The sequence below is a fragment of the Macaca mulatta genome, chromosome 1 (genome assembly GCF_049350105.2).
Source record: "Macaca mulatta isolate MMU2019108-1 chromosome 1, T2T-MMU8v2.0, whole genome shotgun sequence".
Taxonomy (NCBI): Eukaryota; Metazoa; Chordata; class Mammalia; order Primates; family Cercopithecidae; genus Macaca; species Macaca mulatta.
In genome coordinates, this window is record NC_133406.1 from 222,872,646 (window position 1) to 222,896,593 (window position 23,948).

Consider the following 23,948-nt stretch of genomic DNA (forward strand, 5'->3'; position numbering starts at 1 on the left):
TGATGGCATTTCTTTCTGGAGTCCATTGTCTCTTTGGGCAGCTCAGAGCAACCATTTATAACCCAGTGGAGGTTCGAAAGAGCTTCCAGCTTCAGGTGGCCCAGAAAAGCCAAATTAATCTTCCTAGAGCCGTGCTCTGGGAATGCCACTCCACTCTTTTCAACCGTTCCCCTCAGCCCATGGGCTCAAATCCAGACCGCTTCCCTAGCAGGCAGGTCTCTGCCAGCTCCTCCAACCTCCTCCCCAGCTTCTCAGCCAGGACCTGCGCTTAAGCAAGGCCACGTGCCTCATGGCTCCAACCCTCACCTGCCCAGATGGCATTCCCCCTTCTCCCCCCAGCCTTTTGCATGTGCTGTTTCTTCTGCCCGGAACCCTCTCCTGACCTGTCAAGATTGTTTCAATCCTTCAGAGCCTTCCTGCGCCACTGCCTTTAATCCCCAAAGACATAAGCTTGGTTCAAGCCCTGTATTGGCTATTTGATTACACGTGATTTTTTATCGTTCCCAGTGAACGTGGGATTGCCCACAACCTGAAACTTCCCGAGATGCCTCTGTCAGTCCAGAATTAGGCCTGGGGCAGCTGCTTAATTAATGGAAGTGACTGGATCATGGACTTCTCGGCCAAAGCAGCTCGAGCAGAGGGAGAAGAAACAGTGACCCCACTCTCATCTCGGAGTCTCCACGGCCTGCTGGTCCCATCAGGAGGAAGGGAAAGAAAGGTTTCATGCCAAAAGCTTTCATGTGCTATTACTCTCTCTCACTTACCCTCTATTTTTAAAAGACAGGGAAACTATGACTCAGACAGTGAGTGTCTTGCCCAAGGATACTTTGTTAGGAAGTGGTCGACAACATGAGCCCAGTGCAGATGGAAACCAAAGCACATTAACCCCAGGTGGCTCCCCCACAGAGACAGGGATTAGGAAGGATGGGCATACCTAGGGGTGTGCTGGCAAATGTGTAACAACCAATTCTGGGGTGAGGGAGGCCCCAGTGTATAGTTTGCTGATTTTCATTGTGTGAATACTCCAGTAATGGTCCATTTCAAGCTACCAATGGGAAAAATTCAGAGTTGGGAAGAGATGTGCAAATCGGTGCCTGCGTGTGAATCTGGCTCTGCCCCTCACTCAGGCAAGTCACACAATCTTTCCAAGCCTCTTTACCTCATCTGTAAAGGTGGAGAATATTATCTTCCAAATGGCCATTTCTGGGATAGTTGAGTATGATGTTATGCGTGAACATGTCTGGCACAGGGTTTGGCACATAGTAGCTGCTCAGTGAATGCTCGCTCCTCCCTCCCTCCTTCCCTCCCTCCCTCCCTTCCTTCTTTCCTTCTTTCCTTCCTCTCTTCCCCCCTCCCTCCCTCCCTCCCTCCCTTCTCATCTTTCTTCCTTCCTTCCCTTCCTCCTTCCTTCTTTCTTTACCTTCCCAAATCCCCCTACCATTGACCATCTAGGACAGTCCCCTCTCCAGGGAGAACATAGAAGGCACACGAAGCCCCCTTGGTCTTCCCACCACCTTGCAATGTTGGCCCCTCCTCCAGATGCCAGCTGTGATGCCACAGTGGTCCATGGAATGGAGAAGGACAATGGACACATTCTCACACCAGAAAGTACTTCCAGAGGCAACTGAGTAGGGCCAGGAAACAAGCCTGGGTCTGGTGTTTGAACCAAACCTCAGGCTCAGGGGAGACAGCATTCATTCATTCAACAAACACATCTTCAGGATCTATGTGCTCAGAGCCAGGCCGGGTGCCAGGGCCGGGGGTGCAGGGATGCTCACCCCCAAGAGTTCTGTTCAGGAGGGAGACTACCCTCAACCATCTCCAGCCCCAGAGGGGGGCTGCTTTCAAAGTGTTGCCCAAAGTGCTGCTGCCAACATGCTTAGGGCACACCTGAGTCTGTGTGTGTGTGTGGTGGGGGGGCTGTGGAGGGAGGATGTGGGTGAGCAGAGACTTGGAGAAAGCCTTATAGGGAGCCAGGGGCTGTGCTAGCTGAGGGCAGATGTCTGCTCTCTGAGCCAAGAAAGGGCGGAAGTTGGGGAGGAGGCAAAGGATGGAGAAGCTAAGGCCAGAAATCTCTGAGCAGGACAAGACTGTAGGGACAGGGGAGACAGTGAGTTCTGGTCTCAAACTGTGTGACCATGGGCATGTCAGTGTCCTCACCTGTGGACTGGGGATATAACACCCACTTGGACAGCAGTGGAGGATGGAGGAAGTCATATCAGCAAACTGGCTACAGCAGCACGCAGCTCACAGTGCACACTTCAAGTCAAAGCTTACTGGCCTGTAAGCACATGGGAAACTGACCTGTCTCATGCCACACCCCTGCGGACTGAATGAAGCCCAGCAATGGGTTAAGGATGGGAGGAAGGCTGAGCTTGCAGCCACAGAATCTGGGTTCCAGTCCAGCCACTGCCTACTGCCATCCTTTCATCTTCCCGGGCCTCATTTTCCCTCATCTGTTCAACGGGTACAAGACCAGCTGTCTCCATGTCTGATGTGAGATCTAAATGGAATAATGGGTGTGGAAGCGTTTTGTCCATTTTCTAGTACTGCCAGCAGGTAGAGAGTTAAGATGTCTAGTCAGGGCCTCTGCTACTTTGATTATCTGAGAAACTTCAGAAAGAAAGAATGTAGTTCCAGGATCAGAACATCTTTGCTGCCAGGAAGTCCATCTGCAAGTCCAGCCTCAATTCCACATGCTATAAGCCTTTTCACACAATTTTCCATAGAAATAAAAAGCCACATGCTCAGCCCTCTTCAAAACCAGGATGCACATGTCGAAAGGCCAGAGGTAACCTAATCACCCAAACAAACAACCTGACTGATCACCTGCTATGTGGAGAAGACTCAACAGTGAGCAGAACCAGATGGGGTCCCTGCCTGCGTGGAGCAGGGTCTAGTGGGTCAGGGGATTGGAAGTTCACAATAAGACTGGCTCCATCTGTACATTTTACTAGCAGGGAACAGCTTGTGTCTCAGACTGCACTCAATGGGCCTCAAGACTCCAGGGAAAGACAGAGGACAGGCGGTGGGATTGGTCATCCCCCAGCCAGAGGGCCATGAACCATCCTCTGTGCATTACCAAGAGTGCACTGACTGGCAACTCCAAGGCTGGCACCGGTCATCACACCTAGGGAGGTTATCACATGCGATCCTTCCCTTGCAAGCAGCAGAAATTGACGCTGGACACTCAAGCCAAAAAAAAGTAACCAATGAGAACACTGTGGAAAAGTCGAGGACCACAAGGACTGGGGCTGCTTCAGCGGGTACTCATCGTTACCATGGTTTACAATAGTAACAAGCATCAGAGCCCACGGGACTAACCAAGAGCTCGGCTTGTAATGCCTGATTCCACCCTCTCAGCACCCTGGGAGGTAGGTCCCATCATTATCAGTCTCAGGAAACCAACAAAGGATGGTTTCCAGGGGGTCCCAATGGCAAGGGGGACATTCTAGTGATTCTCAGTCTTTGTGACAGTCTGCTCAATATTCAGATTCCAGGGCCCACCTTGGGGATGCCTTACCCAGTAGTCTCACTCACCAAGATGTCATGCAATTTGTGTGTTTGGGGGGTGGGGGAGGGTGGGGGTGATTTCCCAAAGCAAATCTAGTACGTGGCCAGGAGATGTAACAAAGACTGGTGGACAAGACAAACACCAAGTTCCTTTCCTGGGAGGGGACTGAAATCTGAGTCTCAGAAAGACCCCACCCCCAATCCACCCCCTGTCCACGACCTGTCTCTCCTGCTATTTTGGGCTGCAGAGGTGGCTGAACAGGGCCTACACCTCCAGCCCCATACACACTACCTTTATTTGCTCTGTCCATGGAATCTTGGCCAGGGGTCTCAGTGAACATGGGCCCCCTCCACTCCGGGAGCTCACTGAAAGCATAAAGGTGGGTTCCAGGATCTCACCACCCCAATCTTCCTTGGAATTTCATCCTAAAGAAGGACACCTCCTAGGAAGTGATGTCATGTGTTTTACCACTACTGACATTTATCATTTGAAATGAACAGCTTTGCACCCTCCTACAAGTAGTAAGGGCTGCTGTACTCCCTTTCTAGTGATGAAAAAGCAGCTGTCTCTGGATTGCTTCAGACCTGGTTTTGAAACTCCCAGTTCCTCCACATACAAAAGATCCTGAACCTCCTTTTATTTAAAAAAGAAAAAAGAAGAAGAAAAGAAAAAAGAGGGGAAGGGAACAGGAGTGGATGGGGGAGGAAAGGAGGTGGAGAGGGAGGATGGACAAAACAGACTGTCATTCATCTCTTCGGAAACATGCCCAGCCTCTCGCTGCCCTGGGATGAGGATCACACTCATAGGCCTTGCTCTTTTCAGATGTGCCCTGCCCACAGCAGATGCCTATTCATTCTCTTGGTGATGGCAATAGCTTTCAGGAACACTCCCTCTCCCATCTGTGCAGATGAACACCCTGGATGATTCTATTTCAGTGTGGGTTTGGGAAGGAGTCAGGCATCCAGACAGGAGACTGGACACATCCATGTGGCTGGGGCTCAGGAAATTATCACCAGGAGATAGCGGAGCATGGAGGGAGGAAGCACAGGTCAGGGAGTCAGACAGCCCTGTATCTGAATTCCTGCTTGCCATTTAACGACTCAGTAGCCTTGGCAAAGTTACCTAGCCTCTCTGAGCCTCAGTTTCCTCATCTACAAAATGGGCCTTATTTTACTTCTCAGGGTGCTTGTAAGGATTCTATGAGACAAGAATGATAAACCACATGGCATGATGCCTGGCTCGGTTAGGGCCAGAGAGAGATAATAGCCCCTTCCTCCCTCTAAATGAAGCATCAATTTACCACTGACCTTAAACACCACAGGGGCAGGGGACTCCTCTACCAAGCTCAGAGCCGCTTTCCCAATGCTCAGCACCGTGTCTGGCACATGATATACAATAAGCATTTGTTGGATGCATGAATACATGAATTCCTGGTGGCCTGGGGCTGTAGCAGAGGTGGGCAAGGTGGTAAGCCAGGCTGTCAACTGCCCAGGTTAAATACCTCTGCAAATTCCAGGAAACCCAATTAATAGAACTAACCAGCCTCCTTTTTGTTGGTCTCTGCCTTTGAAGTCACACACTGCTATAAACCAGGCACCTAAGCAAGTCCCCTAAACTCCTCCACCTCCTTCCCCTACTCCCTTCTCTGCCCGTCTTGGGAGAGTGTAGCGAAGTTCAAGTATGTGTGTGACTGACGTTCTGAAATATCAGAGTAGCCAGGCAAATCTGAGGCATCACTCAGATGACGTGGGTCCTTCTCTGTTCACATGCCCTGCCCAAGGGAGTCTTTGTGGCCAGAGAGGGGAGATGTGGAGGACAGAGGAGCCCGGGGCAGAACTAGGAGGGAGAGGGAAGGAGCCTGCGCTTCTGTCGTTAACAAGTCTGAAACCTCTGAACCTCAGTTTCCTAGTCTGTGAAAAGAAGGTCTTAAATCCATCTTGCAGCATGAATGAGGACTGCGAAGCAGCAGCCAGCATCCTGCTTGACACATCGCAGCTGATCCATATAATCGGGGCTACTGAAAAAACAAAACCCCAGCTACGATATTAGCTGCGGAGGAAGGGAGCAGTCTAAGGCTGTGAAAGACTTGTGTGGAAGAAGCGCTCCATGTGGGCCTCATCTCAGCATCCACTAGGGCAGCTCTGCTTTCGGACCTATCATCTTGCTCAAGGTATGGAGAATTTAGGAGGGTGATAATGTTTCCTCCAAACGGGTTCTCCTACTTTAAAGAAAAAGAAAAATACAAAAGTTTCAACACCACCGAAGTGAGTGATCTCCGAGGTCGCTCCAGCTCCAATATTCTCTGCACTTAAAACACGAAAATGAAAAACTCCCATTTGCAGGGTGGTTGGGGGGTGGAAGAGGGGTGGAGTTTATGACTAGGGGCGGGGCCCCGCTGGAGGGACATGGGCGGGGCAGCCTGCAAGGGATTAGGAGCCTTAGTTCCCCCGGTTGGGGCTGGAGAAGAAACCCTACCGCGCCAGAGCCCCCGCCCGGTGGGAAGGGGGCGTGTGAAGGGAGGATAAATATATAAAGTCGTCACACCCGCTCGCGCGCGCAGAGCCCCCGCAGTCTCGGCGCTGCGGCTGCGGCGGCCCAGCGGAGACAGCCCTTCCATCCCACCCACCTGCTGACACGCGGCTGCGGAGACAGAGAACCAGAGAACCGGCCGGGCCACCCACCTCCGCCCGCGCAATCCCGGAGACCCCCGGCTGGGGCCGTGGGCTACCCCTAACTGGGGCCGCCCCCACCCTGCTGTCAGCGGAGCGTTTCCCAGGGCTGAACAGCGGCTGAGGAGCACTCCTCCACCCCCAGCCCGGCGCCACTATACAGGCTCCAGTGCAGGACTTCCCAGAAGTGCCCAGGCACAGTTCACGGGGGCTGGAGGAGCTGAAAACGCCCCAGAACACTCCCGGGAGCCCCGAGAAATGTGGGATTCTCCTCTGGAGGGTGTGATTCTGGGAAGTGGGGAGCCAGGGCAAGGACTTCCGGCCCAGCCAGTGCGAGGGGCAGCGGCCTCCTTCCTCCTGCCAGACCCGACTCTCTAGCGTCGGGCACCCTTGCTCTGCCACGCGAATGGGGCAGAACCGGCGAGGGCGCTCTGGCCGTGTCCCTCCCCGAGCAGTGACCGCCAGTACGTTCGTAAAGGCCGGCCCGGGTTGCTCCTTTCTCCGCCCTCCGAGGCAGGTGGCCCTGCAAAGCCGCTGCCAGGTGCACCTCTCTCGGCCACCTCCAGGAAGGGCGCCCTCCTCCGGCACGGCCCGCCTCTTGCGTCTCTCACGGACTCTTCTCGCACCCCGCCCCCCATTCTGGGCACAGACTTGGAAGGAGGAAGGAGGGACCCCACCCTCCTGTGCTCTCCTCTGCGGAGAAGAGAGGGCTCCCGGCGGCCTCGGACCTCCCTCTGCACCCCAGAGGCTCAAAGTTTCCCATTCGCGATCCGGGTCTGCGCTCTTCCTTCATCCTGCGCAGCTGAGCTCGGAGGCCTCGCTGGCTCCCCCGGCCCAGATGCGCTCACCCTCAGCCACGCCAACCCCCGCCTCCCGCAGCCCGCAGAGGCGGGCAAAGGGATCGGAGGCGCCAGGATGCCGGGTCTGCTCTCCGCAGCCCGGCAGCCAGAAGAACGCTGCTCCCGGGTTCCAGGGAGAGCTCGCAGGGTGGGGTCCTGACGGAGCCAGGGTTTCCCACCAAGCCCTTCCCATCAGTCCTCTCCACCACCCTGCCTTGTCTCTCTGTTATGCGCATTCCCAGGAAAAGGGGTGCTTACCTTCGGTCCCCATCCTTCAACCCCCGCTCCCTGCAATGTCCAGGTGAGGGCTCCAGTGCCTTTCAACAAACCCAGTGCCCTCTCGGCGGCGCTGGAACCGGGACCTCCCCCATATAACCTTTCCCTCTAGAGGCATCCGAAGCCGGGAGCCCTCAACCCAAAGTTGAGGGGGTAGATTTTGATCCACTTTGGAAAGTCTCTTGTTCCAAGGATAGGGGAACAAAGTACAGGGTTTGCATTCCTTCTGGGTTACACCAACCCCTCCCCCCTCGCTGTCAGGACTACCTTCCAGGCTCAAATTCTGCAGCTTCTCCTATCAGCAGACCCAGCACTCCCCAAGGACTTCGGGGTAGAAGGAGTTGGGGTAATTTTTAAGGGGGCACCCCTTCCTAGCAGGCACTCTCGGAGCCTAAGCAGGCACCTCCTGCTGGGAGAAGGCTATGGCATAGGACAGAGGTGATGTCCACCTCTATCACCCAGTGGGGCTCGGGGTCGAGACCTTATCGATCATAAAGACGACTTTTTGGCACCTCGCGTCCCCCTCCCCCTCCGAGGCGGAGCCAGGCTCTGACTCCAGCCAGGCTGAGGTTGGCACCAGGCTTGGAGGAGGATCCCCGACGCGGACCCTCTAGTCTCGGTGCCCGCGGCTCTTCGCTGGTCCCGCCTCCCTCCCGCCTGGCTTTTAGCCTCGCGTTGGCTCTCCGCTCACTGCGCGAAAAGGTTTCGGCTCTGTCACCATTTAAGACCCACTACGCGGCTGCGCTGGACGGGAGGCCGGCCGCGAACCGCGGACCCTGGGGCTGCGGAGCCACCTCTCGCTGGCTCCGGAGAACCCGCTCAGCTTCAACCTCCTTCCAGCTGGCTTAGTCTAACCCGGGAGCAAGTCCACACGGGACACACACACACACACACACACACACACACACACACACACTGAGCTGCTCACAACTCCCCAGTCCCGGACGCGTCCATACCTCCCTGCACACAAGAACCACACGCTCCATGGCACGCATACACACACTCCCAGGCCCACAAAGCACACGACCCCCAGGCACCTCCACCCCCACCCATCCCAGATAAGCACACTCCTGCCCAAGTCCCGTCTCCTGTGCACACAGAAATAGTAATCCGCTGTCGTACACCCCTAGAGACCTGCACACTCGGGACACGCGTGAAACGCCAAACCTCACATACCCACCCCCTAACACCTCACACCCACAATGACACAAGCTCACACACTTCACATCCTCACCGGGAAGCTGGCACATGTTCACACCCCCCCAACATTCTCTCACACTCTCACACATACACCTTCTCCATGTAACTGACACAGACACTCTAACACCCCTCCAGACACTCGCTCACTCACACACAGATCCCACACCGTCACACACACAGGCGCACACACACTTGCATCTCTAAATACACTCCCGCACCTTCTCCCCACATAGCTCCTTCCCGGACACCCTCACGCAGAGACACAACAAAGACACACGATTGTATACACACACACACACCCTGGCACAAACCCATGAGCGCTCTCCCCAGAGGCGTCCTCCCTCCCTCATCAAGCCAACCAGCTCCACAGACCCGAGGCAGGACCGGTGCTCGTAGCCCGAGCCTCTCGGAGCGACCCCAGCCCGCGCTCTCCCCCGGTGCCCCATCCCCGCGCGCGTTCCCCGCCCGGCACCCGCCAGGCGCCAGCGCACTCACCGCAAGCCAGGTCCAGGATCGCGGCGAGCAGCAGGCAGACGAAGCGGCGGAGGCTCGGGGCGGCTCGCATGGTGCCCGGGAGCTGGCTGCGGTGGCGGGGCGGCGGCGGTGGCGGCGGCGGTGGCGGGTCCCCTCGCCATGGGCTCAGACGCGCTCCTGCCTCCGGCCGCTGGCCGAGGCTGTGGCGGGCAGAGCGGAGCGCCGCGGGGGCGCCCCCATGCCGCCGCGGCCGGGCCGCCCAGGCGCCCGGCTCGACTCAGCTCCGGCTCTGCGAGGCGTAGCAACCCTCGAGCTCTGGGCGTCCTCGGGGCGCGCCGCGGTTCTCGGCTCCCCGGCTGCGCGCGGTGCCCACCGCGGCCCGGAGTCGGATCGGCTGCAGCGCCGGAGTTTGGAGCTGAATCGCGCTCTCTCTGCCTCGCGCTCGCCTCTCCCGGCGGCAAGAGCACCCCGCTCCCCGCGCCCTCCCTCCGTCCCTCCCCCTCTCCCCGCCCCCCGCCCTCCTCGCCCTCCCCTCGCCGCGCTCTCCGGGTATTATACAGACTTTTCTTTAATCCTTTCTGGGCTGTTCGGCTCTCGTCCGCTAAGCCGATTTATTGCAGGGAGAAGGAGAGCTCACCCCTTCCTAACCTCCCCTCTCCCCTCACTCAAAACTGGCTTGCTGCCTCCAGCTTCTTAACCCTTACCCAGGTGACCCAGCAACCCGCCCTGGAAGCTATGCTCTGTCGGATCCCCCTTCCCCTAGCACCCCCGCATCCCCGGGATTACCAGCGCCCTCCCCACTACCCAGTCTGATGAAAGGAGGCAGCCTCCCTCCCGAGAGGGAAAGATGCCATCCTGGGAGCAGGGCAGGCAGGGTGTGGCTCTAGAGTTCTGGCCTTGCCAAAGATGAATGCCCTCATTGGGCAAGATTAAGGGGTTTCCGTGTTCTGAAACTTCCCCAATTACGGCTGCTCCTTCCCCCAGGGACCCACGGAAATGGGGTGTGTTCTGTCTTTTTTCCACATGCTGGGATCCAGCCAGGAATGGGTGAGGAACTGGTTGTTTCCTCCTGGCACAGACCAAGTTTCCACCTTTTTGCCAGACCTGACACCATTTTTCCCCACGTCTGAGAAGAACGGGTTTGGGACTTGTATGTTACCATTACTCTCCCACCAACACACACACACACACACGCACACACCATTGAGCCTCAGCCCTGGCGGTGGACCTTGAGGCCTTCTGTGAGGATGAAGCCTGGCGGTGAACCTTGAGGCCTCCTGTGAGGATGAAGCCTGGCGGTGGACCTTGAGGCCTCCTGTGAGGATGAAAGGGAGGGGTACTCTAGCCCTTGGGGTGGGCTGGGGATGTGGTTAGATGAGGAAGTTCAGGAGATAGAATTTCACCATTGGTAGGGACCCAAGAGATTGGCAAGGGCCAGAAAAACCAGGGGCAAAAGTGGCTCAGAACTCAGGTGGGGCCCTTTACCCAGGCCTTCTATGGAGAATCTCCAGCTTCCCTAGCTCTGGCAGGTTTCTGAGTCAGGCTGTTGCATTGTTTACCTACATGGGCAATGGGTACATAGCCAGTTCCATCTCCAGCAGCCCTCTGAGAGCAGTGTGGGGAGTAGGGTGGGCAATGGGTGGTTGCTGGGCTGCCTCTCGGTGAGCTTTGTGCAGAGATGTCCATGAAAGCAAACTGCTCCCTCCGCCTGCCCTCTGGAACCTCACCCCATGGCCTCCCAAGGCAGCCCTGTGGCTCAGCTTGCTCACCCGCCCCAGAAGCAGCGATTTGCATTTATGAAGATCTGAAAGCATACGTTCACCTGACAGGCTTTAGAATGATCCTCTCAGTAAAATAATAACAATGATCATAATAAACCCTTATAAATAGGTGTTTGATTACAGTTTGTCCCTACGTGGGAATTTTTTTTTTTTTTTTTTTTTTTTTTTTTTTTTTTTTTGTGAATCAGACTAATTGGTTGCCAGGTTGATTGGACTGCATATGGCTTGAACACTTGGAGCCTTAGGTACTTTCTTCTCCCTTGGGCTGCTGTTCTTTGCTCCCTCTCACGCGCATCCACCCAGATCTCCCCTTCTCCAGGCTGCTGAGGGTCAGCTTGAGGTCACCTCTCCCCCTCGCCTTCTTCTCAGGCTGCAGGGCGCAGTCCCTAACTGCTTCCTCCCCGGCCCTCCCCTCCCCGCTCTGACCCAAGAAAAAGTCAACAAACCCAAAAGTCTATCCCATGTTCTAAGCCCTCTGTGGAAGGGGCTCCCTGGCTGGGGAACAGCATCAAGCTGGAGGGTCCCTTGTGCTTGCCTGAGTTATGCAGGGAAATGCCAAGCATCGCTGTGTGGGCATTCCTACTCCCCGGCCCCAGCTGCAAATCAGCGTGCAGCCAGGCAGGTGGACAACATCAGTTCCTCAGGTAAACCCTGAATGGGTGAGGCTTCCTGGATGCATCCCTGCAGCCCAGCCCTTGGAAATGAGGGCCGGGGAGTAGGTGGGATTCCCGGGTCCCTTAGTGATGTTTCTTCCCAGCCATGGTTCACACCAGCTAGAAAAGAGAGCCAACAGAAGGAGCTAGAAAATGACATCTGAGGATATGCTAGTGAGGAGAAAAGCAGGCCTAACGGCCAAGGGAGGGTTGCTTCCTAGGACCAAGGATTGGGGCTGGTGTGTTGGAGATCTCCTTCAGCCCCAGGACTTCTGAATCACCCCAACTCTCTTTAACATCACCCTGTATTATAATTATTATTATGCCTAGCCAGTGCCTGGCACATGGTGGATCCTCAACAAATACCAGTTGGATGGATGCATGAATGAATGAATGAATGAGGGTAGGTCATTCCGTCTTATCCACTCTGTTCCTCAGCTCCTTGCACAAGCCTGGCACTTGGTAGGCATCCTGTGGCAGTGAACCTCCTCGGAGCGCCAGGATCACGTGTTCTGACTGGGCCCATCAGAGAGGAGGTGTCTGCTCAGGTGCACGGTTGGTTTTGCCCAAAGGGGCCTGGCGGTGGTGTGCTTGTCTATAGCCATATGGTAACAAGAGTAGCAATACGGCTGCCTTCACAAGTCTCTCCGGGGAAGCCCACTCCTCCAGCTCCCGTTTCATGAGATACAGCTTTGAAGCCTTTCTTTTGTCCCAGAGAAAGACATCTCTGGAGCACTGAGAAGCACAGTTTGCAGAGGGCACAGGGTCGGGTGACTTAGCCAAAGGAAAAGGTCACCCGGGACAGCCCTGGGGCTTTTAATTTGCTTAACGTCCCTTGGCTCCTGTCTCCTAATAGATTGGCAGGGCCTCCACTTTGCAGTCCTGGCACTCAGACCCATGAGTCACGGCAGGACAGGCCTCTTCCTCTGACACTGAGCCTGAGTCCTTGCCTGTTTGCCCCCAGCCTCCCTCTGTCCATAGTGCTGAGCTAGGCTCTCCCAACAGAGGGCGCTACAGCACAAAGCAAATTTCTCCTCTGAGGACCCCAGGGAATAGCCCCAGAGGTCAAAGGGCCCCTCTGTGACCTCTAGTCCCCGCCCTCCCTGCCGGGAAAGGGAAGGGATGCAGCACATGACTGCCTCCCCAAACCTGGCTCCCAAGGGCGTGGGCTCTGCTGGTTTGCAGCAGGACACCCAGTGAGGTTCAATAATAAGAGTCTTAAGTACTTATGAAAGTGACTCTTTGTGCAGTGTGCTAGGAAAGTATTTAATGTATGTAAATTCATTGACACTGCGCAATAATGCATGAGGTAGGTCCCATCATTAGTCCTGTCTTACAGATAGCAAAGCTGAGGCTCAGAGAAGTTAAGCAACTTTCTCAATACAATACAGCTAAGGAATAGGACCAGATTCGAACCCAGAAAGAACTCCAGAACCAGAGTTCTCAAACGCCTTACCTAGACACAGTACACCACACACACACAGGCACACACACACAAGTGTACACACACACAGAGGAACACACACAAATGTACACAGACACACACGAGTGTACACACATACAGGCACACACATAAGTGTCCACACGCAAACACAGACACACACAAGTGTACACACACAAACACAGGCACACACAAGCATACACACATACACACAGGCACACACACATACCCACAAATGCCCACACACAGGCACACACACACAAATGTCCATACACACAGGCACACGTGTGTACACACACACACACGTGTCCACACACATACAGGAACACACACAAATGCCCACACACACACACAGGCGCACACACACACACACGTCCACACACACACAAATGTCCACACATACCCAGGCACACACACAGACATATGTCCACACCCAAGTGTGCACACACACGTGTCCACACACATACAGGAACACACACACGCGGGTCCACACACACATAGAGGAACACACACACATACAGAAACACACACACACATGTCCACACACACATAAACAAGCACACATCTTGGAAGCCAGTATTTGGATATAAAAACTCATGAATCCAGTGTGTTCCACCTCTCTTATCTCATTTAATCCTCCTAGAAGTCCTCTGTGCCAACTTCGTTTATGTCTGGTTTACAGATAAGGAAACTGAGTCTCAGAGAAGTGAAAAGAATTACCCAAGGTGGCCAGGGTAGAGGATACTGTATTCTGGGGACAAGGATCTAGTGTGGGCTTCCCCAGGCAGGCCCTGCTCCAGAGGTCCACATTTCTCTCCCTCTCTATCCTCCTCTCTCCCTCTCTCATCAACCCACTGAGTCCTGCAGGCCTCCGGCTTTCCCATCCTGCACTCTGCCTCTCTGTGCTGGAATTAAACCTCCACCACCTTCCATCACAGTCAGGACAGAGCTTTTTATTGTTTGTTTAAATTAAATGCAACTGAAAGTGACACCTTAACACCAGTGACCCAAATTGATATGGAGTCAGCCACTTGGAATGAAGTCCAATGCTCCGTCCTTAATGAACCTCAGCCCCACCTGGGCTCTCAAGTTCCATCACATATTCCCGGTGGAAGATGTCAGCAGGTGTGCGTGGGAACCTCGAGCTGTGGGCTGGAGAAGGGGCCTCAGCATTATGGGTCAGAGAAAAGGACTAGACCCAGGAGGACCATTGTTCCCCAAAATGGGTCCCACTGACCATTTGTTTTGCAGGTTTGTAATAAACATTTCTTGCAAAAGGGTTTCATGGCTAAATATATTCGAGAAATGCTACAAACTCAGCTGTTCTCCACTCAGAAGTTTATAGTTCACGTGAGCCTATGAAAGGTTAGGAGAAGTCCTGCAGTTTTTTTGTGTTTGGGTTGTCCGTGTTCGTTTTCCAGTTTTATTTGGTTGAAGTCCACACTTGTTTGGCCTCAGAACCCTCTTTCCATTAATACCTATTAACATCGTGTGAGCAAGAGCTCTGTGAATCACAGGGTGGAAAATGCCGCTCTGGCCCTGAACAAGCCTCCTGATCTCTTCCTCGATGTCATAGCAGTAGAAATAGTAATAATAATAACAACAACCATTGCCAATTGATGCCATTTATTGAGTGCTTACTATGTGCCAAGTGCTATACTTTGCTTGTACTATTCGTTGAATTCTTTCCAGAATCTTGTGGGTAGTTTCTGTGTTTAGACTATGGAATAAACAAGAATACTGAGACACATAGAAATGCAAGCCCTGGCCTTAGGGCATAGAGTCAATAAGAGGTGAAGCTGTCATTTGAATCCAGATGATCTCTTCTAACTGTTCCCTGCTGCCAGACCCAGCCTCCCCAGTTCATCCTCCTTGCTACCGTTAGAGAGACCTTTCTCCTACACGGTTCTGACCATGTCTGTACCTCAACTCCTCTGCTCTCTATTTTCACAGCACTCTGTATTGTCGAAGGCCCAAGCTCTTTAGTATGCCCCCTTGGCTGCATCCTAAGCCCCCTCTGGTTTTGTCCCTCTTTCCCCTGCTCTCCCTCACCTCATGCTCTGGATCATTCTCTGTCCCTCCAACACTATGGGGCTTTTGTTGCCTCTCTACCTTTGCTGGTCCTGTTCTACCTGCCTGATAGCCATCTCCCCTTCTCCAACCAACAATTCCCACTCATCCATTAAGGCCAAGGTTGATAGCCACGTCTGTTGGGAAGCCTTTCTTTCCCCTCCCTCAGGGTCAGGCGTAACTCGCCTTTCTGATCACAGGACCAGCACCTATAACATTGTTTTATGGATGTCCGGGAATGTGACCAACATAAGCGTAGGAACCACAGCTGATTCATCTCTGTATTGACTGTGTCTGACAGGTGGTAGGTGCTCAAGAAAGTGACTGTTGGATAAATGCAAGGAAGGAAGTTGGTTATGAGAATTACTGGGTCGGTGGATGAATGGATGGGTGGATGGATGTGAGAATGATTGTATGGATGGATATGGGAATCCTTGGATGAATGGATGGATGGATGGGTGAGTGGGCAGATGAGTAATGGTAGGTGGGTGGGTGGGTTGACAGATGGATTAGAGAAAGGATTGTTGGGTGGATAAGGACATGGATGGAAGCATGGATAGATGAACCAAGGTTAGAAAGCATCAGCAAGATTTTTACTTTTTCCTGTATCACTGCATTTGCTAACTGTGAGAGACCTAGACCAACAGATATTAGTCATAGTTAGAAGGTGCCAACAGATGTAGTCAAGTGCACCGGCTTAAAGCATGGGCTCCAGAGTTGGACTGCCTAGGCTCAAATCCCAGCTTCAGCACTCAAAAAAAAATGATGGTTGGAAGAGAGGAAGGAAGGAAGGAAGGAAGGAAGGAAGGAAGGAAGGAAGGAAGGAAGGAAGGAAGGAAGGAAGGAAAGAAAGGAAGTAGGGAGGGAGGGAGTTAGGAAGGAGGGAAGGAAGAAAGGAAGAAGGAAGGGAGGAAGAGGGGGAAGAGGGAGGAAGGGAAGAGAGGGAGAAGAGGGAGGGAGGGAGGAAGGAAGGAAGGAAGGGAGGAAGGAGGGAAGGAAAGAAGGAAGGAAGGGAGGAAGAGAAGGAAGAGGGAGGGAGGGAAGAGAGGGAGAAGAAGGAGGGAGGGAGGAAGGAAGAAACGAAGGAAGGAAAGAAGGAAGGGAGGAAGGAGGGAAGGAAAGAAGGAAGGAAGGGAAGGAGAGAGGGGAGGGGGAGGGAGGGAAGAGAGGGAGAAGAAGGAGGGAGGAAGGAAGGAAGGAAGGAAGGAAGGAAGGAAGGAAGGAAGGAAGGAAGGAAGGATGGAAGGAGGGAGGGAAGGGAGGGAGGGAGGGAGGGAGGAAGGAAGGAGGGAGGGAGAGAAGGGAAGAAGGAAGGGAGGAAGGGAGGGAGGGAGGAAGGAAGGAACGGAAGGAGGGAACTTCTGTAAGAACTTGTGAAAATTATTTAACCTTCCTGTGTTTCCATTTCCCCATCTGTAAAATGGGAATGCGGATAAGAGTACCAACCTATCAAGCTGTGCTGATTTATTAAGACAATGCTTCAAATGACATAAGCACCCAATAAACATTAGCTGTAACAACTTTTACCGAAAGCTGAGGCAGCCATATGATGCTGTAATCATCCCACACTGTGGCTCCTTCTTTTTGTCCTTAGCTTCCTACATTCTTAAGTGGAGAGGGGTGGATAAAGACTCCCAGGGTCAAGATCTCAAGAGAGTCAGATGTTGGCCATGACTCCAAATCAAAGGAAAAAGCCAATGAGAACAGAACCTGTGATTCGTTTTTCCTCTGTGGCATTTTCCAGCGTTAGTCAGTCTATTCCTGGCTCTGGACTCTCGTCTCCACATTGTCCAGCCGCCACTGGGATCTTCTGAGGTCACCCTTGGAGCCGCCCCTTTCCTCCTTTCCTTGACAAGCTGCAATATCACACATTGACAACAGGTGGCGCCATCGAATACATGATTTGTTCCATTTTCACAACCTTTCAAGTTCAAGGGCCTATCTATATTCTGTAAAACGAACCAGCTTCCTGTTTTATGAATTCTTTAGGCTTTATTATATTTGCAGTGACTAAGGCTATTACAAAACACAAATACTTAAGCTCCCTAATTAGCCACAATTGTGCAATGGGTCCATAATACTATAGATGAGACCCAAAGCAAGACTGTCGGCTCCCTACACTCTTGGAGGGGCATTTTGTCCCTCCTGCATAACGCAGCAATGCTCTCTTCAGCCAGTTCACCCATGTGTCTTGCCTCCCCAGGTAGTAGTCCGTGCTTTGGGAAGTCTGGGCCCATTTCACTTTGTTCCTTATTTTATTATCTTCCACACCACCCCTCTCGAGCCTGGGTCACGTGGTTCTGGAGGAACTCGGAGCAAAGAAGGAAGGTCCAGCTAACCAGGCTTGTCACTCAGTTGGGGAATGAAGAGGCATTTGTTACAAAAGTCCTCTGATTAATTACAAACACCATCCAGTGAAGCCTGACAATTTCCTTAGCCTATTTTCCCTCTTGAGTTTCTAGGCCCTGAAACATTGGAGAAAATCCCCATTTGATTTATAGGACAGGGAAGTGATTTCATTTCTCTGGGCTTCACAGTTTTCATTTGTAAGAGGCAAAGGCTGGGCTGGCTTTCCGAGGCCCCTAACAACCTATGGCTTTTCAGGGCACAAGTCCACCTCCGCTTTCCTTCTCTTCATCTCTTCCTTCCTCTGCCACTATGGAAGCGATTACTCTGTACCTGGCACTGAGCTAGGACTTGGGAGACTGGCTTTCTGCAGGAGGTGAGACCTAAAGCTCTGAAGGATGCCCAAGTTAGCCAGGGAAAGAAAAGCTTCGGGGGCAGAGCTGCATGTGCGATGCCTTACAAAAGCATGCAGCAGACATTGCCTTCTGGGAGACAGCAAGTAGTCCAAGGAACCAGTGGGTGTAGGGGGAGGAGGCTGTGAGGTTAGGCAGGGTTATTGTAGACCACACAGGGCGGTGAATGCTGAAGGATAGCAAAGGAGCAATGAAAACTGCATTGAACAAATGAACGAGATGCACATGCCAGTTTGAGATTTGGTGACTCTTGACATTAGTTCTTCCTGTATTGACCAGTTCCTTCTCAGTCCCAGAAGATGCTTCATCATCCTTGAAGCCTTCACATCTCCACCAGGGTGCTCTTTTTCTTCCTCCTTTCTCTCTCCACTACTGATTGAAGACGGAAGCAATCCCATACCCCAGCCGGTCACCTAACGCTATCTCCCCTCCCTGGCTTCCTTGTGTTGACTTCCACCCACACTCAGCCTCCTGTCCTGCTCTCCATTGACCCTGGCAAGAGGATGATCCTCCAAAGAGGCAGTTGGTGAATCAGATTGGAATATTTCCCTGGAATGAAAGGCTATTGGGGGGCACACAGGGAGAATCACTAACCTTTCAAAGCTATCTTTTCCAGAAAGGAGTGCTAATGGACTGCTAGCCCTGGGAGCACAGAGGCATTGTTTACACTTTTAATGTCTTCAAGGGAAGGTGCCTAGGTACTGGGGGCATGGCAGCTGAGAGGCATGGGCTCAGGGGCCCCCAATCCTTAACAGCATTACACCAGGTTCCCTAAACAAGTGGTTCTAACGGATCACTGCTGCCGCTGAGGGCTTTGAAGAACACACGTGTTTATTGGACTGCTCCTCTGGCCCAGGCACTGAGCTGGGTACCAGGGACACAGAAGCAAAAGGACATGGTTTGTGCCCTGAGGAGCACACAGTTGGCAAGTGTTGGTACAGAATCAAGACCACCTGAGCGCCAACATCTCAGGGCAGACAGCCTGTCTCTGCTCACCAGATCTCGTTGCCAGCAGAGCTGTACCCAGTGCCCGGTCCACTTACTTTCTCTTTCCCAGATGCCTCTCTCAGGCTCCTGCCCTCCTGCTGTGTCCCCAGTCGTCACCTCACTCAGGCCTCCACATAAAGGAAGGACAGTTGCGCCTCCCCAGATCTGACATCTGCTCCATTCCTTAGACCTCATCTTCTGTAGAAAGCACCACCCTCAACTATCCACATCCAGGTCACCCGGGTACACCCAGGGTTACAAGCTGATCAGGACACCTCCCTTAAACACCTTCACTGGCTCCCCAGGGCCTGCACACTAGCCAGCATTCCTGGAATGGTTTACAAGGGTCTTCAGCTCCATCCTGGGCTCCCTTCTGCAGCTTTGTTCACATGTTCAGTTCTCAGAGTTCATGAAGCTCTCTCTCTTGATTGCAGACCTTTCTACATACTACCCCCTCTGCCTGAGATAGCCAGCCAAGCTCCCCTCTCTCTCCCATCTCCCCTACCCTGTCCCATGCACCCCACACACATCCTTTAAGCTGGCTAAATTCTGCTCCTGCTCCAGAGCTCAGCTTTCTTTGTCACTAGTTCAGGAAGCCTACATTGGTACATTGGATGCCTTCTCTTGGCTTTTTCAGCCTCTGTGCTTGCACCAGGGGATTAAGACTATAGTGGTCAGATGGGCAAAGTACAGGGCAGGTGTATTAGTCCATTTTGTGTTGCTATAAGGGAACACCTGAGACTGGTAATTTATAAAGAAAGGTTTATTTGGCTCGTGGTTCTGCGGACTGTACAAGCATGGCACTGGCAGATGCTCAGCTTCTGGTGAGGCCTCAGGAAGCTCTTACCCATGGTGGAAGGTAGAGGGGAGCAGGAGTGTCACATGGCAAGAGAGGGAGCAAGAGCAAGAGGAGGAGGTGTCAGGCTTTTCTTCACAATCAGATCTCACAGTAACCTAGAGAGGTAGACCTCACTCACCACTGAAGTATCAGGGAGGGCACCAAACATCTCCCATTAGGCCCCATTTCCAACCCTGAAGATCAATTCCAACATGAGATTTGGAAGTGAAAAATATCCAAAATACATCAGGGAGGAAGAAAGGAGAAGGGAGGAAGGGAGAGAGGAAAGGAAGAAAGAAAGCAAGAAAGCAAGCAAGAAAGCAAGAAAACAAGAAGGGAGGGAGGAAGGAAAGAAAGAGGGGAAGGAAAGAAAGAAGAAAGGAAGGAAAGAAAGAGGGAGACAAGGAGGGAGGAAGGAAGAAAGGAAGGGGGGAAGGAAGGGAGGAAAGAACGGAGGAAGGAAGGAAGGAAGAAAAAAAGGAAGGAAGGATGGATGGAGGGAGGGAGAGAAGGAAGGAAGGAAGAAAGAAAGAAGGGAGGGAGGAAAGAAAGAAGAGAGGAAGGAAAGAAAGAAGAAAGGAAGGAAAAAAGAGGGAGAAAAGGAGGGAGGAAGGAAGAAAGGAAGGGAGGAAAGAACGGAGGAAGGAAGGAAGGAGGGAGAAAGGAAGGGAGAGAGGGACTGGGGAGGGAGAGAGAAAGGGAAAGAATGAGGGAAGGAAAGAAGGAAGGGAGGAAGGAAGGAGGGAGGGAAGAAAGGAAGGAAGGAAGAAAGGAGGGAGGGAGGAAAGAAGAGAGGAAGGAAAGAAAGAAGAAAGGAAGGAAAGAAAGAGGGAGAGAAGGAGGGAGGGAGGAAGGAAGGGAGGCAGGAAGAGAGGAAAGAAGGGAGGAAGGAAGGAAGGAAGGAAGGAAAAGAAAGAAAGAAGAAAGGAAAGAAAGAAAGAAGAAAGAAGGAAAGAAAGAAGAAAAGAAGGAAAGAAAGAGGGAGAGGAGGAAGGAAGGAAGAAAGGAAGGGAGAAAGGAAGGAAGGTAGAAAGGAAAGAGAGAAGGAGGGAGGAAGAAAGAAAGGAAATAAAGAGGGAAGAAAGGAAGGAAAGAAAGAGGGAGAGAAGGAGAGAGGGAGGGAGGGAGGGAGGGAAAAGAGGGCAGGCAGGAGCAGAAGTCTCAATGTACAGCAAGGCTCAGCACTAGAAATCAGAACAAAGTCAAAGAACCATTGAAAGGTTGCCATGGCCAGAAAAGAAGCTCAGCCTCTTCTGAGAATGGCACGTTTCTTACCTACAACTGCCTTGACCAGACAGCAGCAAAGTTGCTGGTCCTCACTCCACGAGGTCTTAACTAACCAACGCCTCCTGGGGCCTTCCTTTAAAGGAAGAAATAGTGCTTGGTGGCACATTGGGTTTTGGAGGGCAGAAGGCTGGAGCCCACATACCTGCAGGCAGCTCCCAGGGAGTGGGGTTCAGGGGTCTGTAAACAGATGGAAGCTGAGGGGCCCATGCACTCCTCTAGCTGGTACCATCCTCCCTGGCAGGACAAGCTCTCCATCCCAGGGAGGCCAAGGGAGTCCCAGGTGCCCAGGGACCCACAGTCTTCCTGGCTTCTACTTCCACGTCCAGCGCTTACTCACCCACATAATTAAATTCCACCTCCCTCCAGCTGCCCCCTTGCAATGTCAGGAGGGACACACGCCTCTCCTTCAGAGCCGCTCCTCGCCGCTGTTCCATAAGCCCCGTATTTCACACCCCGAGTGGCTGCATTTCAGCGGTGGGTGAAGTGGTTTTATTTTTATCGTGCACGCAGGCATATAAATATGTACGAGCAGCTCAGAAGCACTTTAGGGTCTCTCTGGAAGAAAGGCTCGGTATGAGTGTGAGGGAGCATGGTAATTAGTTCATCCGGGGCATGGGCTCTGCTGGGTACGAAAGCACCTCTCCTGGCCTGACAGCTTCCCTGGCCCCATCTCCTGAGAATGATGTCTACCCTGATACACTCCTGAGAACAGGGTGAGGCCTTGGCAAACTTTCCATAACAAAGCTTAAACACAAAACGAAAGCCAACAAAAGCACCCTGATCTGGGTTCCCATCTTAATTCAGCCACTTCCTGGCTCTGTGACCTTGAATGAGGTCCTTGAATGAGGTCCTTGCCCTCGCTGGACCTTGGTATCTCTGTCTACAAAGTGGAGTTAATTGTGCCTTCCCTGGAAGACTCCCAGTTTTTTTTTTCCCTTAAGGAACAAGTATGACGAAGAATTTGTATATTACTCTGAGAACAGTAATATACAACTGCAAGAGGCCTATCGTTATTCCTCCCCAGTCATTCATTTGGAGCAGGTGAGAGACAGAACAAGGCGGCATCTAGTAATGCAAACAATGGCTGTTCCAGGCATTGCAGGTTTCCTCACCTGTTTTAGAAAGGAGGACAGGAAATAGCATTCATTGACTTCCAGCTCCAGGGCTGGGGGCTTTACATAGATAATCGCATTTGAACATGACAGTAAGGCAGTGCGAGGAGGCATGTTATTCCTGTTTACTGATGAGGAAAACTGAATTTCAGGAAGGGTGAGGACTTAGTGCCAGGTCACAAGGCTATGGAGTGGTCTAGCCCAGGTTTGACCACAGGTGAGGGTGACGCTCTTCTCTAGGTGGCCTGTAGAGTTGCTGTCTCAGCTGCCTGCTTTGCACGAGGGATGGTCCGTGAATTCCACTCAGGGGTTGCGCCGTCCTGTGCTGAGTCCCCCAAAGCAGCCCCACAGTGACGCTGGCTGAAGAGCAAACATATGGTCTGGAAGCAAGCTCATTACGCCGACACCCCCTCTGAAAGCTGCATCCCAGCAACCCAGGTCCAGCTTTCATCAGGATTGGGCTGGAACAGAGAAAGGATGGCTTTCATCTGCCAGGTCCCCAGAGTCAGAGAGAGATAGAGAGAGGGCGGGGCGGGGGGAGGGGAGAGGAACCAAGGGCTTTGGCGGGGATGTGCCTGGGAAGAAGATGGATTTTAGAGCAATTCCAGCTCTCTGATGGCCAAGGATGGGGGTTAGAGGATGCTGAGCTCCAGTCTCTCAGTTCTTTAACCCACACCCCAGGCTGTGGAAGATCAAGAAGAGATCCTCCTGCAAGGCTTAGTTATCCCAGAGCCGAGCCCCAGGGCTCAGAACTGGCAGACTTTCTATCCACAAAGGGCTGTCCCAGCCCCCAGGCCCTATGTCAGGAGGCCCCAACTATATCTTGAAGGCCCAGTGGAGGTGCAGCCCGTAAGAGCAGGGGCCAAGTTGAAGGGCCCGGTGACCAGGATGGACTGGACAAGGAGATTGCCTGGGGCTTGCTGACATCAGCATGCCAGAAGTGAGAACCCCAAATAACATGGCTGATATGGGTTGGCTGTGTCCCCACTCAAGTCTCTTCTTGAATCGTAGCTCCCACAGTTTCCACATGTCGTGAGAGGGACCCGGTGGGAGGTAATTGAATCATGGGAACAGGTCTTTTCCATGCTGTTTTCATGACAGTGAATAAGTCTCATGAGATCTGATGGTTTTATAAAGGGGAGTTTCCCCGCACACGCTCTCTCTTTGCCTGCTGCCACGTAAGATGTGCCTTTTGCCTTCTGCCACGATTGTAAGGCCTCCTCAGCCACATGGAACTGTGAGTCCATTAGACCTCTTTTTCTTGATAAATTACCCAGTCTTCATCAGCAGCATGAGAACAGACTAATACAATTGCAAAGGCAAAGGCAGAGGCAGAGCCTGTGATGCTGGTGGTGGCCTGCGGCTCTGGCAGTGGGGACGTAAGGAAGCTCCATACCAACCAGGCACAGCTTCCCTATACGAAAAGCATCTTTGTTTCTAAATGACAAATTAAATGAGGCCATCAGAGGGTAGCCCCTCTGGGACAGAGCAGGGCTCGGAATCCACAGAAACAAGTTGGCCGTTGTTGGATGGTGGAAACATGGTTTTCCAATTTGGTTGTTCTCTGTTTATTTCCTTTCTACTTTATTTCTTTTTTAGAAAAGCTGGACATAGCAGCTGAAGTCAGCTGTGATCAGCGTTGTAAGAGGAAAGAAGGTGCAGCCACACTCAGGCCACTGATAAACAGGGAGGGTTGCTGAGTCTGGCGGGAGAAGAAGTAAAAGCTGAGGGCCGTTAGGGAGGAGGTAGGGCTCAGAGGCCAAGGTCAGATCCCTTAAGGCCATTCCTACCTGATGAGGTGCTCTTACCCAGAAGGCCTTCTCTGTACCTCTCTCTCTCTTTTTCTCTTACATGTTTCATTGTGGTAAAATACACAAACCACAAAATTCACTGTCTTAACAATGTTTAAGAGGACAGCTCAGTAGTGTTAAGTAGATTCCATTGTTGGGAAACAGCTCTCCAGAACCATATTATCTTGCAAAACGGAAACTCCATGCACATTAAATAACTCCCGACTCCCGCTCTCCCGCCCCCCTGGCAACCATCTT

The 23,948-nt window shown here is 52.6% G+C and overlaps 1 protein-coding gene across 2 annotated transcripts in view; it reads right to left on the reverse strand.

Annotated features, from left to right (window-relative positions):
- IGSF21 (immunoglobin superfamily member 21) overlaps positions 1-9,405 on the reverse strand; it is a 271,522-nt gene extending 262,117 nt beyond the window's left edge. The window contains exon 1 of one of the 2 annotated variants that reach the window (XM_015125791.3): positions 8,994-9,405. In XM_015125791.3, coding sequence (XP_014981277.2) covers positions 8,994-9,063 — 70 coding nt within the window. In that variant the 5' untranslated portion in view covers positions 9,064-9,405. 2 annotated transcript variants of the gene reach the window in all.
- Between the last annotated feature and the right edge of the window lie 14,543 nt (positions 9,406-23,948).